The sequence below is a fragment of the Bombyx mandarina genome, chromosome 05 (genome assembly GCF_030267445.1).
Source record: "Bombyx mandarina strain Sakado chromosome 05, ASM3026744v2".
Classification (NCBI taxonomy): Eukaryota; Metazoa; Arthropoda; class Insecta; order Lepidoptera; family Bombycidae; genus Bombyx; species Bombyx mandarina.
This window is the reverse complement of record NC_143212.1, coordinates 4,706,721-4,722,232: the sequence shown is the minus strand read 5'-3', so window position 1 is coordinate 4,722,232 and position 15,512 is coordinate 4,706,721. Positions and strand designations below refer to the sequence as shown.

Sequence of the window (15,512 nt, the reverse complement as noted above, 5' to 3'; positions counted from 1 at the left end):
GGCCTGAGGGGCGTACGAGAGGCGGCATAGTGGCTATAGTTTCGGACTTGAGGGTCCTAGCTAGTCGCCAGTATGCTTGGTGAGTGGGCGCGAGTTCTTCTAAATAACTATCCCAGTTTTCGTTTCGGGCGTCGCTTAAGCGGGATTTGACCTCCCGCTGTAAGCGACGCATCCGAGTCCGGTTTGAATCCGTGGGATATGGATCGTAGGCCCGGATTGCCGCGTTTCTGATTCTAACGAGGTCCCTAAGATCGGGGGAAAGTCTGATGCGGTGGAAGCAGTCCTCCACATCGACTTGTTTCGAGGATCTTATGATCGCCGTCGAGACGTGATCAGTGAAGATGTTTATGGATTCGACGGTATCCTCGGGGGATGGAGTTGAATCCGGGCCGCAAGGGAGGATTGGTGGAGCGGTGTCAGCTAAGCACGTGCCCAGCTTCTTCCAATCCACCATGGTCCTCGTATCTGGTTCGCGGTTGAGTGGGCGACCGAGCTGCATGACGACAGGTCGGTGGTCTGAGTCGAGTTCTGACATTGCCTCGATGGAGCGTAAGCGCAGAGTTACGTTCCTCAGCAGTTCCAGATCTATTGTGCTCGGACGACGCGCGGCGTTGTACGGATAGCACGTGGGGGTCGGGGGGTTGAATATTTCGAATGTGAGGTCGTCTATGAACGCGTCGAGACGCCTACCGTTCACATTCGTGCGATGGCAGTTCCACCTAGTGTGGTGGCAATTTAAATCGCCTGCCAGGATGACCGCGTCCCCCATACCGAGCAGTGTCTCGAGGTCACTGCTCAGGAGGGGTTTGTCAGGGGGGAGATAAACGGATGCGATGACGATCGGCTGGTGTCCCGTCAGCGCGATGCGGCACACTGACGCCTCGATATGTAAGAGCGAGGGAGTATCGAGAGGGACGCAGTGCAGGGCCCTCCTATAGTAAATGACAGTCCCGCCCTTACGGGTGGAGAGTCTGTCATTCCTAACCATGACGTAATTCGCGACTTTGGGGTCGCGACGCGAGGGCTTTAGGAAGGTCTCCTGCACCAGAAGGATGTCGATGAGATTGTCGCGAAGAAACTCATAAACTTGATCGCGCTGACGCGCGAGTCCGTTAGCATTATAAAATGCTAACTTTAAGGAACGCGGTTTTACCCTACGGTTGTTGGCCATTGATTACCGGTAATCAAGCCAGCGTACGCTGGACGGACTCGATGACGTCCATATGGTCGAACGTCGCGTATAGGCGGTCATCGGCCGTGACTGCCCTGCGCATGGCGTCGGCGAACGAGCGCATGCGATCTATATTTATCGCGGCGATATAATCACGCACGATTGAAAAGTCGTTTACGGCAGGCCGCGCGGGGCCGGGGCGAGGCGCGGGACCGGGCGCGAGGGCGGGGCGCGGCGCGAGCAGGGGCTGGGGTGCCGGTGGTTTCCCTGCCAACGTGAGCGGCAGCGGTTTTGCCCACGCGGAGACGGTGGGCACCGGTGCCGGCACGAAGGCAGGTTTCGGCGCGCGGGGCGCCGAAGTCTTTGGGCCGACGGTTTTAGATGGCGCGTTGGCCAGACGCTTCCGCGGGGCCTTGGGGCATCCGCGGTAATTGGCTGTGTGGCCCTGCTTCTGGCAGAGCACACAGCTCGGCGGTTCGGTCGCGGTCTCTTTGACCCGCGAACAGTCGGCTGTCGCGTGGTCACCGAGGCACTTTACGCACCGCGGACGCGCGTGGCAGTTGCGCGCGGAGTGGCCATACAGTTGGCACCTATGGCACTGACCGGGAGTGCCTTTTTTGTGTGGGGCCTCGACGGTGACCCCTGATAACCCGCAAACGGTGCGGAGGCTTGAGGCAATTCGTTTGCCTTCGGCGGTTGGTTCCAACGCGACGAGAACCATGTTATACGCGAATTTATCGCGCCCGCTGTGCATACGGTGCACACTTATGATTGGGTACGTTTGCCTGATTAGGTCTTCCTTGATTAGCTCGAAGTCGAGCTCTTTTGGTACTCCGCGTATTACTACGCGGAGCTCGCGGTCCTCCTGGAGTGCATAGGTGTGGTATCCTATGCTCTCCTTTCGGAGGTAAGAAGTGAGGGCCCTATGGTCGCCCGGCGTTGCGACCTTTATTTGAATCCCGTGCGCAAGATTACGCGCTTGGGAATGGTTGATTTTGTTGGCCGTAAGGGCCTGGGATACCCGGTTCCACGCGGATTTTTCACGTAGGATTACGGGCGGGGGCGCGACGATTTTGTTGACGGGCGCGGGTTTCGGCGACGGAGTTGCGCGGCGAGGGGAGTCGGGTGTGACCACGACTTTAGGACGCGACGCGTTCGCGGCCTTAGGCTGTTTTGGCGCCGTGGACGGTTCCACGGCACGGGCGCGTTTTTTGCCGCGCGTGACGGTTTGGAACCCATCCGAGGGTCCGGGTTCGAGGCTGGCGGCCGACTCGAACTCCATTTCCGACTCGGAGTCGGAGCCGGAGCTCGATGCCGCGCATGACGCGATCGACGCGGGCGCGGGGGTGGGGGGCGACATCGGTGAGTCGGGGATAGTCGCGGCTACTAGGCTAGCTTTGTACGCCCTAAACTTCGACATAATGTCCGGGCAGTACTCTCGAACGAATTTCGCGAACAACGCGGGGTTATCGTCTTCTTCCATCGTAGTTTTGCCCGGGGGGGGCGTCCCCGGGACTTAAGGCACACTCGCCGAAAGGCGAGTCCCCTGAGTAGGAGTTCACCCCCTGCGCTTTACCAGCAACAAGGGGGGGGAGTGCCTTTGCCGTGAGAACGGCAGTCAGCTAGGATTGGGGTGGAGAGTTTGGAAGGTGGGGCCCCACTGGGTTGTGAGTGCCACAACAAGCGGTGATCGCAGTGGGGGTTCAGTCTTTAAAAAGACTGTTTTGCACGCCGAATAAGATAAATAAATTTAATAGATGAAATGAGTGAATGAAAAATGAGTAGCAAAACTAACGAACTCGAATTATGTTTTACTGACTCAAGGTCGCGATGCCAGCGACAGAGCGTCCGGAATGCCAAACAAAGTCGCGATCAAAGCGACAACGACGATGTCGTGCAACCCAAACACACAATCGCGACAGCAGCGACAATTATTCAGGAAAACGCGTCCGGGCTCAACAGCGTTGCGATCGGAACTGTTGAAAATTCTTTCAGCGTTAGATAGCCCATTTATCGAGAAAGGCTATAGGCTATATAACATCACGCTAAGACCAATGCAAGTGGAGCACCAATAAAGAATGTATCAAAATCGGGTTTTTTCCCTTTTGAGAGGTTCCACTGCGTGCGCTGCGGGAACCATTAAAATTTCGCTAAATTAATGTATGAGAGAATTATTTTCTATATTTAATTGTCATCTATATTTAAAGTTTGATTCACTATAAGGTTTTTTATGCTAACCAAATTTGTTCTAAAATAAAGCATTATTTGTAAAGATGTTTCTATAAAGATGATATTAATCCCTACCCCAATAAATGCGTTATTTATTACAACATTGAAACACCCAAATTCTCCAGATTTCTCCAGGATCCCGTCATCACACCTTGGTGTAAACAGGACCATTCAGGAAGTTTACCTTTTCCAACAACAAAAAAAAGAATTATAAGAATCGGTTCAAGCATTCTCGAGAAATCGGTGAACATACCTACATAATAATATAATAAATAAAAAATTACGGTCGAATTAATAACTTCTACTTTTGAAGTCTGTTAAAAAGTGTGATTTTGGTATCTTAAATAGCTCCTTAACATTCTATTATTCAAAAATATTTTCACTTTCTAAAATAAAAGGCGGGTAAAATTTAGCGTTATGCCAAAGTAACTATTCCACGCGGACGAAGTCGCGGACAAAAGCTAGTTGCTTATAAAATATTATCGTTTAGATTCCAAGGCCCAACAAAAAGAGAAAAAATCTACACACAAATCAGTGCTAAAGGAAAATTGTAGTTTTCCTTGTGATCTCGGGGACTTCGTTATCGCTAACTTTTATGTTGCATTAAAACTAAGAAAAGAACAATGTAACATGCCGTACATGGTCGAACCCTGCTTTTATCTGAATACTTTCCATAACCAACGAAAACAACAAAAAACTCCTAACAAACAAACAAACAATATCCGTCTCAAATAAACAACAGTATTGAAATACAATAGTCAATGTACAGCCAACGTACAAACAATGAACATGACACACATCCTCTCAATTACACAGAGCAATCCTAACTTTAAAGTTCAGGCAATAAGGTATGAATTCGTAGTTTATTGTGCAACAGTCGGCCGCTTCAGTGCTTTTCAGCGGTTAATGAGCGCCATCAAAACTCTGTGCAGCGATGCAGCCGTTATTGCTGCGAAATTCGAATGAATGCGTATAATACGAATTGACTTACGACGAATGTAGATTCACTGTTTGCTATACTTTAATACGAACATGGAAGAAGGGTGGAGATATTTATAAGTAGAGCAAGGGTGTACATTCCCTCATTACTTAACTTACAAAGAGAATATCATGTTTTAAAAATATAAACTTGGAAAAAACTAATAAACTTGATGAATTCAACAGATTTTGATGTGAAACTTCTATAGCCGCACGTAAAACTGATTTCCGGCGTGGCGACGCATGCGGTGGCGACGCATGCGGTGGCGACGCGTCGCCATGCGCGACTGTGCGATTTTCTCCCACTCGATCCGGCGTTAAGCCATCTCTCTCGCTACACTGATCTCGGATACCTACAGTGTATACTCCGTAGTGTATACAGTGTTGTTTACTACAGTAGACATAACCTGTGTTTTACTTGAAAACAAATTATTTTTTCGTAATATTTTATTTTATCATTATGACATATTTAGTTCCTATCACAATCTGTTCTTTTCTACATATTACTTTTACAAAATAATGTCGATGTTTCACATCTGCCAGGCGTCCCGTGACGGCTCACATTTTTTTTTGTAATAAGTCGTATCTTGGATGTCATCATAGCTCTGTCATATTCATAAAAAATATCTTGAATGAAGTTTTAAGGTTACGGTGCAGTCAGTTCGCAGTAATCTGGAAAATTCATTGTAGCCGGTTGTAACATAGTTGTCAGTGCTACAAGGATTCGTTACAAATTATTTTACTACACTTATCAAGCTATTTTAAAGTTTAATTGTTGTTCCAGTTAATTTTAACTTTTCATTGTTTGAATTTATTTTATTGTCGCAAACATAACGGAATTGCATGCTCAATCAACATAAACTGGATGATTCCAAATACGTACATATTTTATCACGGATGGAGGGTCCATGTATTTGACATTGTCAATGCTGTGAAGTACAAGCCTCCCAACACATCGCGCTCGTCTCTTTCAAACTCAGATTCGAGGCTAAGGTGTTATCTTTGCAGATTCTCTGTAAACCATATTTCTGCGTACATAAAGTCTATTATCCCACACACATAAGATCGAAGTTTCAATTGTATTCTAATAATAGTTGCTCGATAAACTGAAACTCTTGACCACTTCGCGGCCGGATAAGGAGGATGGGGGAACATACCAGTGTGCGCCTGTTATGATTTTAAATGATGTGGCTTCAAATCATGGATAAATGATTTGCACTACCGGAATCATTAATACAAAAATCTGAGCCTAAACGTCTCTGTACTATATTATTTCTCACTCACAAAGGTCTTCCGTGACTGATCTCAAGTATCCGCTCTGTTTATCGTGAAAAAAACTAAACACCTTTAGATTTGATGCTTTCTAGGCAGGGAAGGATACGCGGTGCTCATATAGTATTCATTGGAGCGAGGCGGGAACAAAGACAAGAGGGCTCCTGCAATATATTACAGACAGGGTTGCCACTTGGTTGTTGGACTAGATATTTTTAAGTCTTGCTTAGTGGGCAAAAGTGCTCAATTCCTCTTGATTTAAGCGGTTACTGAGCCAACAGATAACAGATTGTAAAAATGAGCTGTTTTTTATTAAAAACTTCCTATCCTTTCCCTTGATTAAAGCTCACTTGATAAATTAAGATAAAATATATTTTTGTTTAATTATTTTTATTATCAATTAATCAATTATTTGTTCTAAAAAAATATAAAAAAGATAAAAAATGAATCTTAGCACACATTTTTTGTATGTACTATTCGTATTAATGCCATTTACAATGCATACTGCCTTAGCTAGATTGGATACGGTTCACTGATTACTACATACTTGCCATATGTTTGAAAGGTTTATCCAATCCGTTATCCCAATCAATGTAATGACAAGTTGATTATAAACATACATAACATTAAAAAAATACAGGTACATAAAGTACATAAAGAAATCTCGTGAGATAGGTCCACCCCTAATATTGTATCGCTCGATAACTAGATCTGAGAATATTGAACGATTAATGAACAACATTTTCTAGTCTTTTCTTAAGTTCTTGATACTGTCATTAGTCCAGTTTATTGTTAATATAAAATCGAACTTCAAATGATTTGAACTTCACTCGTGTTAATAAAGGACACAATTAGGCATTATTCTTGTAGCAATTCCTAAAAACATCATGATATATTATTCGATTTTCGAGCATGTAAACAAAAGACAGTGCCTTTAGATAGTTGGAATTCACCCAAATAAAAAAAAATGGCCCAACTTAAACCAAACTATAGTACACTAAATATCCCTATATTTTTTACATATCCAGCCCAGTGTCTTCGGACATGGAAGAAAGAAAATACCCAATCTTTATTTTTCCTTAATATTTAAACTAAGTCTTTGAAAGAAAAAGTTTTGTTAATATTTCTCATAACGAGTCCTTCGATTTGGAATGTTACATGAAGCAAATCAATATGTTCTATGTGATTTGGTTACTGGTCCCTAGAATCGGAATTCATATATTTAGGTTCTTCGTGCACATGTCTAGCCCACTGCGTTTCTCGCCGGATCTTTTCAGTGGGTCGCGTTTCCGATCCGGTGGTAGATTCTGCGAAGCACTGCTCTTGCTAGGGCCAGTGTTAGCAACACTCCCAGTTTCAACCCTGTGAGCTCACCTACACGTCAAGGAGAAGCTAAAATAGCTTCCCAAGGCTATCAGCATAGGTAGAAAAAAAAACACATGCCTGTAATGAAATAATGATGTATGTACTTAAAACGTACTTAACAAATTTAAAGTAATTGTCCAGTGGGCTGTCACACAAAGTACGTGAACTACATTACCAGAACGCCACTATTCGTTCGATGTACGGAACCCTTAGTATATACTGAGAAGAAGTAAAATCGCTTCAAGTAAACGTAATTAGGGACTAATTAAACTGCCAAGGAAACGTTTTCAAGTTAGTGTCTAATCGACTAAGTTAACTTTAATTAATATGGTCTAGTGTTTATTATTAATATTTATTTATCCAAACTGCGAAGTTCTTTACTGCTTTTCGAATTGGCGTTGACACAGCGCGTCTTTCTTTCGTGATATCATCTCTCGCTAAATTAATATCTCTCTCTACTACTATGTTCTTTTTTTGGATTTGAAAATATTAAATTTATGAATCCAAGTCGTAAAGTCAATTTTATTTATATAGAAAAAACTATGATAAAATTAGTATAAATATGAATCGTACGGCATAGCAGAATAAAATAACTTAAAACCCTGACTTAGTAATTTGGCACGGAAATGACAAAGTGACATAGTGGCTATGGAAATAACCATAAAAAAACTAAACATATTTCAAACAAACATCGTAAGAACCAAAGATAAATCTATCTATTGCGCCCTTCGCAGGGTGAGGCTAAAGAATATTGAAATTCCTTAGCCTTCGAGACCAACACTCCGATAGCACAAAGCGAAACGAGAGACCAATCAAACGGAAAATAAAAACTGAACAAGGCTCCTCATACTCGTATATGTTCAGATATTTCTCATTGAAACTTCATATTTTATGGCATGTAATTTCTTCTTTCTTCCTTCAATCGATCGCTCACTGCTGAGCATTATGATGCCCTTGTGATTTAAAACATACAAAAATGTTATATCTACATCTTCTTCTTATTTGCATACTTCATTGCTGAGAGTCGTGTCCCTGAAAAGCTTTCGTGGCTCTTTGTACAATCAGCTTCAATTTCCTTCGTTTTTCGGCTTCTCCCAGGGCGGCCGCAACAGAGAGTCCGGTGAGCGCGGTTACTTGATCTGACCAACAGTTTGGCGGCCGACCAGCGGGGCTTTGCCCTTCTACCTTTCCCACTACAGCCAATTTTTTAAGGTTTTCTGGTGGCCGCCGAGCAATGTGACCAAAGTAACCAAGAACCTTTTGGTAGCAAATCGTAGGCAGTCTCGTTTCTACGTGAAGTTGCTCGAGGACAGATTTGTTTGTTCTCTTGGCGGTTCACAGTATGCGGAGCATTCTTTGCCAACACCACACCTCGAACTCTTCTATTTTTTCCGCTCTGTTTTTCGAATCGTCAACAACTCTGCACCATAGAGAAAAATCGAGAAAACCAACATCCGGACTAGTCTCATCTTGGTAGCATTGGAGACTTTTTTGCCAAAAACGCGTAAGATTGTTGATCACAGCTTTGGCCATTTGAGTATTTCTCTTGATCTCCCGTTCGCTTCCTCACTGGTCAGTTAGTAAAGATCCGAGATAAATAAACTCACCAACAAATTCTACCTTCGAGAGTTCGCCCATCCTAATGAGTTGACGGGCCCTTTCAATAAGCATGACTTTCGTTTTGGACCTATTGACAGTGAGTCCCACTAATCCGCTCTCATGCTCCACTCTACTAAACAGATCGACGAGCTCCCTCTCCGAAAATGCAAAGATTGTGATGTCGCCCGCATATCTCAGGTTACTGATCTTTACTCCGCCTATAGAGATGCTACCCTCCCATTCTTGTAAGGCTTTCCTCATTATGTGTTCACCATATATATTAAACAAAATGGGAGTGAGAATGCATCCCTGTCTTACCCCTTTTTCAGGTTTGAAAGGACCTAAGATTACATCATTTACCCTGACCATGAACTCCTCACCTTGATACAGATTAATAATCAACCAAACGAGGTGTTGCGGCACACCCATCTCACTCAATATAGCCCACAAGCAATCCCATCTAACGCAATCTAACGCCTTCGAGTAATCGATGAAGCACACAAGTATCGGAGAATTGAACTCTCGGCTCTTTTCAATTATTTGCCTCACATTCAAAATCTGTTCTCTTGTGCCTCGACCTTTCACAAAGCCTGCCTGTACGCTGGATGTCTGCAACTGAAGGTACGATTTTAATCGTCCGTTTTTTTTGTTTTTTTTTATTGCTTAGATGGATGGATGAGCTCACAACCCATCCGGTGTTAAGTGGTTACTGGAGCCCATAGACATCTACAACGTAAATGCGCCACCCACCTCGAGATATACGTTCTAAGGTCTCAGTATAGTTACAACGGCTACCCCACCCTTCGAACCGAAACGCATACTGCTTCACGGCGGAAATAGGCGGGGTGGTGGTATCTACCCGTGCGGACTCCCAAGAGGTCCTACCACTAGTAAAGACCAGTGTACTATACGATTGAGATTGTGAGTCTCAGTAGAGACTCAATAGAGACTCACAATCTCTACTGAGATCTCTACTTTGTTAGTAAACAAGGTTGATGAAACATTTATATCGTGATGTCTATGGAAAGGTTTAATCCTGCAGTCCCTTAGGACCAGGTAGGCCGTGATCTCGTTCATGCGTCTATACAAATCGTATAAAAAAATCGAAACATCTATTGCACAAGTGGCAAGTGAGTAAGTGATACCGCTGAACTATGAGAAAAATTGTTAACAAGTAATCCGAAATTACAGTCAAAGCTTTTGAGGTTCATTAAATCCACACTAAAAGGTCCACTTTCCACGCTTCGATGGATAATCAACTTATTCATATTCAATCAACTATGAATGGTTATATTTCAAAATTATATTTTTAAATTATCCACTCAAAAATACAATAAAATATTTTAAATAGCTTTCATTTCATAATAATTGAACGTAAAATAACATTGTTAGTTGAACTTTCGGGGAGCTTTCCAACGGACCTCGAGTTAAGCACTCGCAAATAATTGCTTTATAGCTACAACTTAGTTAGTTATTATAACAACTAAGTTTTCATAATCGATAACATTCATTTCTAAGTTGGAATGTATTTACTCATGTTGGTTTTTGGAATTATAATTTGGTAATGAATTTTAAATATTTAAAACAACCTTACATAAGATTTTGTTAAGTGCACAATAGAGATTTGAATGAGTAAGAGACAAACAGATTACTTTTGTAACTATATAAACGGTCCAAATAGATTCACTATGCCGAAATATATCATAATACACATAAGTATAATTACACAATACTATTTTTTATTGCTTATTTGTATGGACGACCTCATGGCCTATCTGGTGTTAAGTGGTTACCGGAGCCCATAGACATCAACAATGTAAATGCTGCCACCCACCTTGAGACATTAGTCAAAGTCTCAGTTTTTACAGAACAACGGCTGCCCTATTCTTCAACCTGAAACGCATTACTGCTTTCCGACACAAATATACAGGGCGGTGGTATCTACTACCTTGAAGTTTACAAGACAACCTACCACCTGTAAATAGCACCTATACCATATATTTTAATGCGATGTGTAATTAGAAACTGCAATCTGTTTGGTGTATCGTGTAGAACCACCTCTCCACCATTAGAATTAGCAAAACCGTTAGAAATTATCCTTAAACCATCATAAAATTTGATTAATTAATAACTCCAATTAGTGTAAGCAAATTCTCTTTACGCGTGCAAGCATCGCGGCTAACCGACAAAATTAATTCATAGAAAGTTAATAAAAAACAAAACAAATTTCATTAATTACCAGTAGATTTAATTATGTAGTTTCGCCACACAATTATGGTCACCAGAATAATTATTAAAAATGAAACGTGTGGTAATAACGGTTTCTATCACATTTGGAGGCTCCGGTTAAGTGATTGGCGTTTCATATTTACTTTATAATGAGGCTATTCCATTATTTTTGGACTTTTACTTATAGTATACAAACAAAATAGGTTAATTTTTTTTATCCTAATATAAAGTTTTGTTATCTACTTAAAAATTCCTCGACCTCGACTCCAGCGAGAGTTGAGTTGGTGTTCACCTGGAGGGATCCCGGAATCTTATCATGAGCCCATTTTGATGAGTCATGTATATAAATTATACTAATTTAGAGAGAGAGTATTCTTTATTGTACACCAATAAAATAAATAAACCATGCGATAAATTAAATACAAAAATAGTAAATTGGTGGTCTTATCGCCAAGAGTAATATCTTCCAGACAACCGTCAGGTATAATATAGCCATAATTTAATAGATGAAATTATTAAATATAATTCTTATATTAATAATTCAGAAAACAAAAAGTAAAAGAAAGACGTCATGTTCAATATCATCAAGTAGAGGATTTTGTGGCGTGAATATTAAGCTTGGTTGAGAAGAGTCGAGCAAATTTCGAAAGGACAATTACGGATATAATTGCATCTGAGTAACAAGTCTGCTACTCTGTCCCCCAGTGCGTTGTCGGCCTGACACCACCCTATCTCGTCCCATGGGCTTCGTACAAGGCAACTAAAAGATTTACTGGGGAATGGATGGCAGCGTACTGCGATCGCCAATCCACGTATACTACTGATAAGTCGTAATGTGAGTCGGATTACTAGCACCATCCCGCATTATCTACCGCTTGCTTGCATACTTTCCAGTTAGAAGGGTGAGATAGCCATTATACAATACATATATCTAAAGATGGGTTGCAAAGTTAACTTGTGCTGTCTATCGACTCCTGTTTCCACTTAACACCAAATGGCACGTGAGATCATTCACACAATAAAGCCCTTTCAAATAGACAATAGGCAGGACGTTGCTTTTAGGTAATTTGAACGCAATTCTAGCCCATGCAATAACTGTGAACATCCGTGAGCACACTCCTCACTGAGTGCAAATAACCTGCGGAAAATCTAACAATCTTATTTAAGATTTGTCCAATGTTATTTAGAATTGTTTAGCGCTACTTTTGAACAGGATAATACAAGGACTTCATTATTAAGTGGACGTATTGTGTTGTGTTGAGAGTATTACTCGTACATACAGGCTAGGCTATGTGTTGGACGTTTGTGTGCATTAGTGCCACGTGGACAACTACGGGCTAGGAAACCTGCGGTCCTACTTATGTGAGTTGTTTCATAGATCGGGGACTTTTGCCGTATTTCATTGTGTTCACAGATGTATCAAATAATTTGGTAAAGTTCAGTTTCGTACATGAAAATGACAATGTCCATAAGATAAGAAGACACTGAGGCCGTAAACCAGTTTATAATTCGGCTGCAAATCAAGCATGCGTTTCTATTCCCAAAAGGAAGCTGAAATTCCATTGTGGTTAAGACTTTCACCCCGTGGTTGAGCAGCACCGCACATGGAACTTAGTGCCTACTCCGTTAGCTACTCACTGCCCGTCGAACGGTGAACACGTGTGTCAGATTTGGTGTAAGAAAACTAATTATTAAAATATTTTTTTTTAACTCAGTGGACAAAGCTCGAACTCATAGGGGACTCAACCTAGACCTTGAACCGGCGGACTGTCACTTCTACTAAACTTTGGACAACTTCTCGGGAGGTACCAAATTCAATCCCAAAAGGCAATACAATCCCAAATGCCTTTGAAGAGTTCGTAGTTCATTTGTGTTTGCACACCTGACTTCTTCAAGAAGGGCATTGAATAATTAAGACAGCACTGGTAGAAATACTGATATATATCGGTGCACATTTAATGGATAGAAATAAATTATATTAAAGAAAAAATGCTTTAAATTTTTCTTTATTGTGTTAGTAGGTGTATTTATTCATGTGAAACAATTAATTTTCACCTAGTGAGATAACGTGGAGAAATAGAAGAAGAAGAAACAATTCATTTTCTTCCGACACCCACTATTGTTCCCGAAGCTAAGGCTAAGGCTTTTGTTGATGTAAAACAAAAACAAAAAATAATTTCAATTCATATTTCTGGCGAAAATCTAAAATATGACAAAAGTGCTTCGATATTCTTACGTCGATTTTTCCCGAGACCAGTCATTTTGTATTTCGTTCGGAACCTTTAAATTATTCACTTGCGTTAATGGGTTTTTAACAATTTAATTGACTTTCTGTTGTGTTCATTTTAAACGCCATCCTGTTTCAACTTTATTTCTTCGGTTTCAACTTGCTCGCTCTTAGATATAAAATAAAGGGCGGAATTAATTTCATTTAAAAATAATTGTGAACAAATTAAGGAAAAACGCAAATTTTCCTCGTTACCTTAGTTCTAAAGCCTACAAATAACACAAAATGTCCACCGAATTAAAACCGAGCTTCGCACCCTCTCTCAATTAGAGTTTGATTTTATTCTCACTTTGAACTTACCTTAAAATACCTTAGTTCAACTGCTACAAACAATAGCGTGTAAATGAAAAGTCGCGAACTGTGTAGCCCCAGCGGGCAGCCTCCCAGCTGAGTATTGACCTAAGTTCACGCACCCAATATCGGTTCAACACAAAGGCGTCGGATATCGCTGTTTATCTACACCGCTGGATAAAACCTTTCGCCCACCCATCAAACTGTTTACAATCCCATAGGACTATAGACTCCGACGTGCGTCTGTTTGATGTTGATGCTTGTGTTATTTGACTTATACTGGCAAACGAGTAATTGGTCTGTGTCAAGGTTCCGCTAACTGCGGTTGATAGCCAACTAAAATGACGTGTTCCGGCTTTTTAGTGAACAAGTGGCTGGTGAGCAAAGGGGTTTTTTACTAGTGGTGAGACCGCTTGTGAGTCCGCGCGGATAGGTACCACCCGCCACCCTGCCTTTTTCTGCCGTGAAGCAGTAATGCGTTTCGATTTGAAGGGTGGGGCAGCCGTTGTAGCTATACTGAGACCCTTGGAACTTATATCTCAAGGTGGGTGGCGCATTTACGTTGTAGATGTCTATGGGCTCCAGTAACCACTGAACACCAGGAGGGCTGTAAGCTCGTCCACCCATCTAAGCAATAAAAAAAAAGGTGGAGTCACGGGAACCGATGTCAGTTCTATTTATTACTGCCACGAAGCCACGCACCCTGGCTTGGGCGATCCTGTCTATAGTTAGTCAACGGGTATCAACCAGTCAGAACCGAATAAATCTGCCCAACTTAAAGTTCTTAAAGTAATTGAAACACCCAAACTTAGATGAGTAGTTTCAGTTTGCTTTACAACAATATTCATATTTTTTAAGTTACCGTTAAGTTAAGATATTAGAAGTGTTGTACATTAAACAAACAAATAAAATTAGCTAAACATTAAACCGTGCCTGAAACTTTTTCAATCATAAACTCTAAAATATTATTTATCTGAATAGGTACCTTCAACAGTCGTTAAACAAAAGAAACATAATTTAATCATAACATTTTCTTGGAACTATTTTAAAAGCGAGCTGTTCTCAAATTGAAAAATAACAAAACAATGAGCAGCAGTATTGTTCGGCAAGAGTTATTATAATCCCTTGTCACGCTCCGAGCACGACAATACCAAATTAATAGACAAACAATCAACTCTGAAGAAAAAACTGAAACGAATTCAATTCAGACTCGAACGGATTTGAAACAATCAAGACAATGCGAAACTCTTTTTGTTGACAAAACAGTTTCGTAGCGACCGTACCTACAACCGGCCCGCCCGACCCCTCTCGCTTAGACAACGAAAGCAATCGATTTAATTTCCGGACAATCCGTTAAATATCATTTTAATCCACAGCTGAATATTCAATGGGATACGGGCCGTATTTTATTGGTGAGTTTTTTATGCAAAATAACACGGTCCGGTCGGAGGCGGGCCGGATATTTTTAATCAACCGGGCGCCCCGGCCTTGCAACCGGTTGTGCACCGGTTTCATATGGTTTTCATGCTTGATATTTAGCCGAGTATCGACTTGTTTTTGATGGTTTTGAGAGTGAATGAGATTGGATTGCTGCATTCCATTGTTTTAGCTTGATTAGTAGTTTTAATCAAGTGAATGTTAAGTTCTATTATTTCTACTAGAATTCATTAATTATTAAAAATACTCTTTATTGAATTAATTAACATTTTGGAATTTAATTATACCAAATAAAATAAAAAAATGTACCTAATACATTCTATAAATCATATGAATGTGGTGGTTAGCGTATAGTATGTTTAGTAATATTGATAATATTGCTAATGCGGCTAGCCGCCATTTTGTTTAGTATTTATTATAACATTATTATCTATATATTAATACGTGAAGCAAAAACTTTGTATCCCTTTTTACGAAGCTTGCGCGGACGGAGGAGTATGAAATTTTCCACAGTTATAGAGAATATAGAGAAAGAATGCACAATGCAAATATTTTTTTAAAATAGTGCATAAAAGATAAATAAATCAATAAAGAAAACATTACACACACTACCAAGTATTTGACACAACACATATACATAAATATACTCTTTGT

At 41.1% G+C, this 15,512-nt stretch overlaps 2 protein-coding genes across 11 annotated transcripts in view; one reads left to right on the top strand and one right to left on the bottom strand.

The window, feature by feature from the left end:
* The window catches only part of LOC114241131 (zwei Ig domain protein zig-8), a 333,612-nt gene that overhangs the window by 302,513 nt on the left and 15,587 nt on the right, over positions 1–15,512 (bottom strand). The gene's annotated exons all lie outside the window — the stretch shown is intronic.
* On the top strand, positions 1,939–2,927 carry LOC149502914 (uncharacterized). Its single transcript, XM_089727477.1, has 2 exons — positions 1,939–1,946; positions 2,142–2,927. The coding sequence occupies exons 1-2, from the start codon at positions 1,939–1,941 to the stop codon at positions 2,689–2,691; spliced, it is 558 nt and encodes a 185-aa protein (XP_089583603.1). The 3' UTR covers positions 2,692–2,927.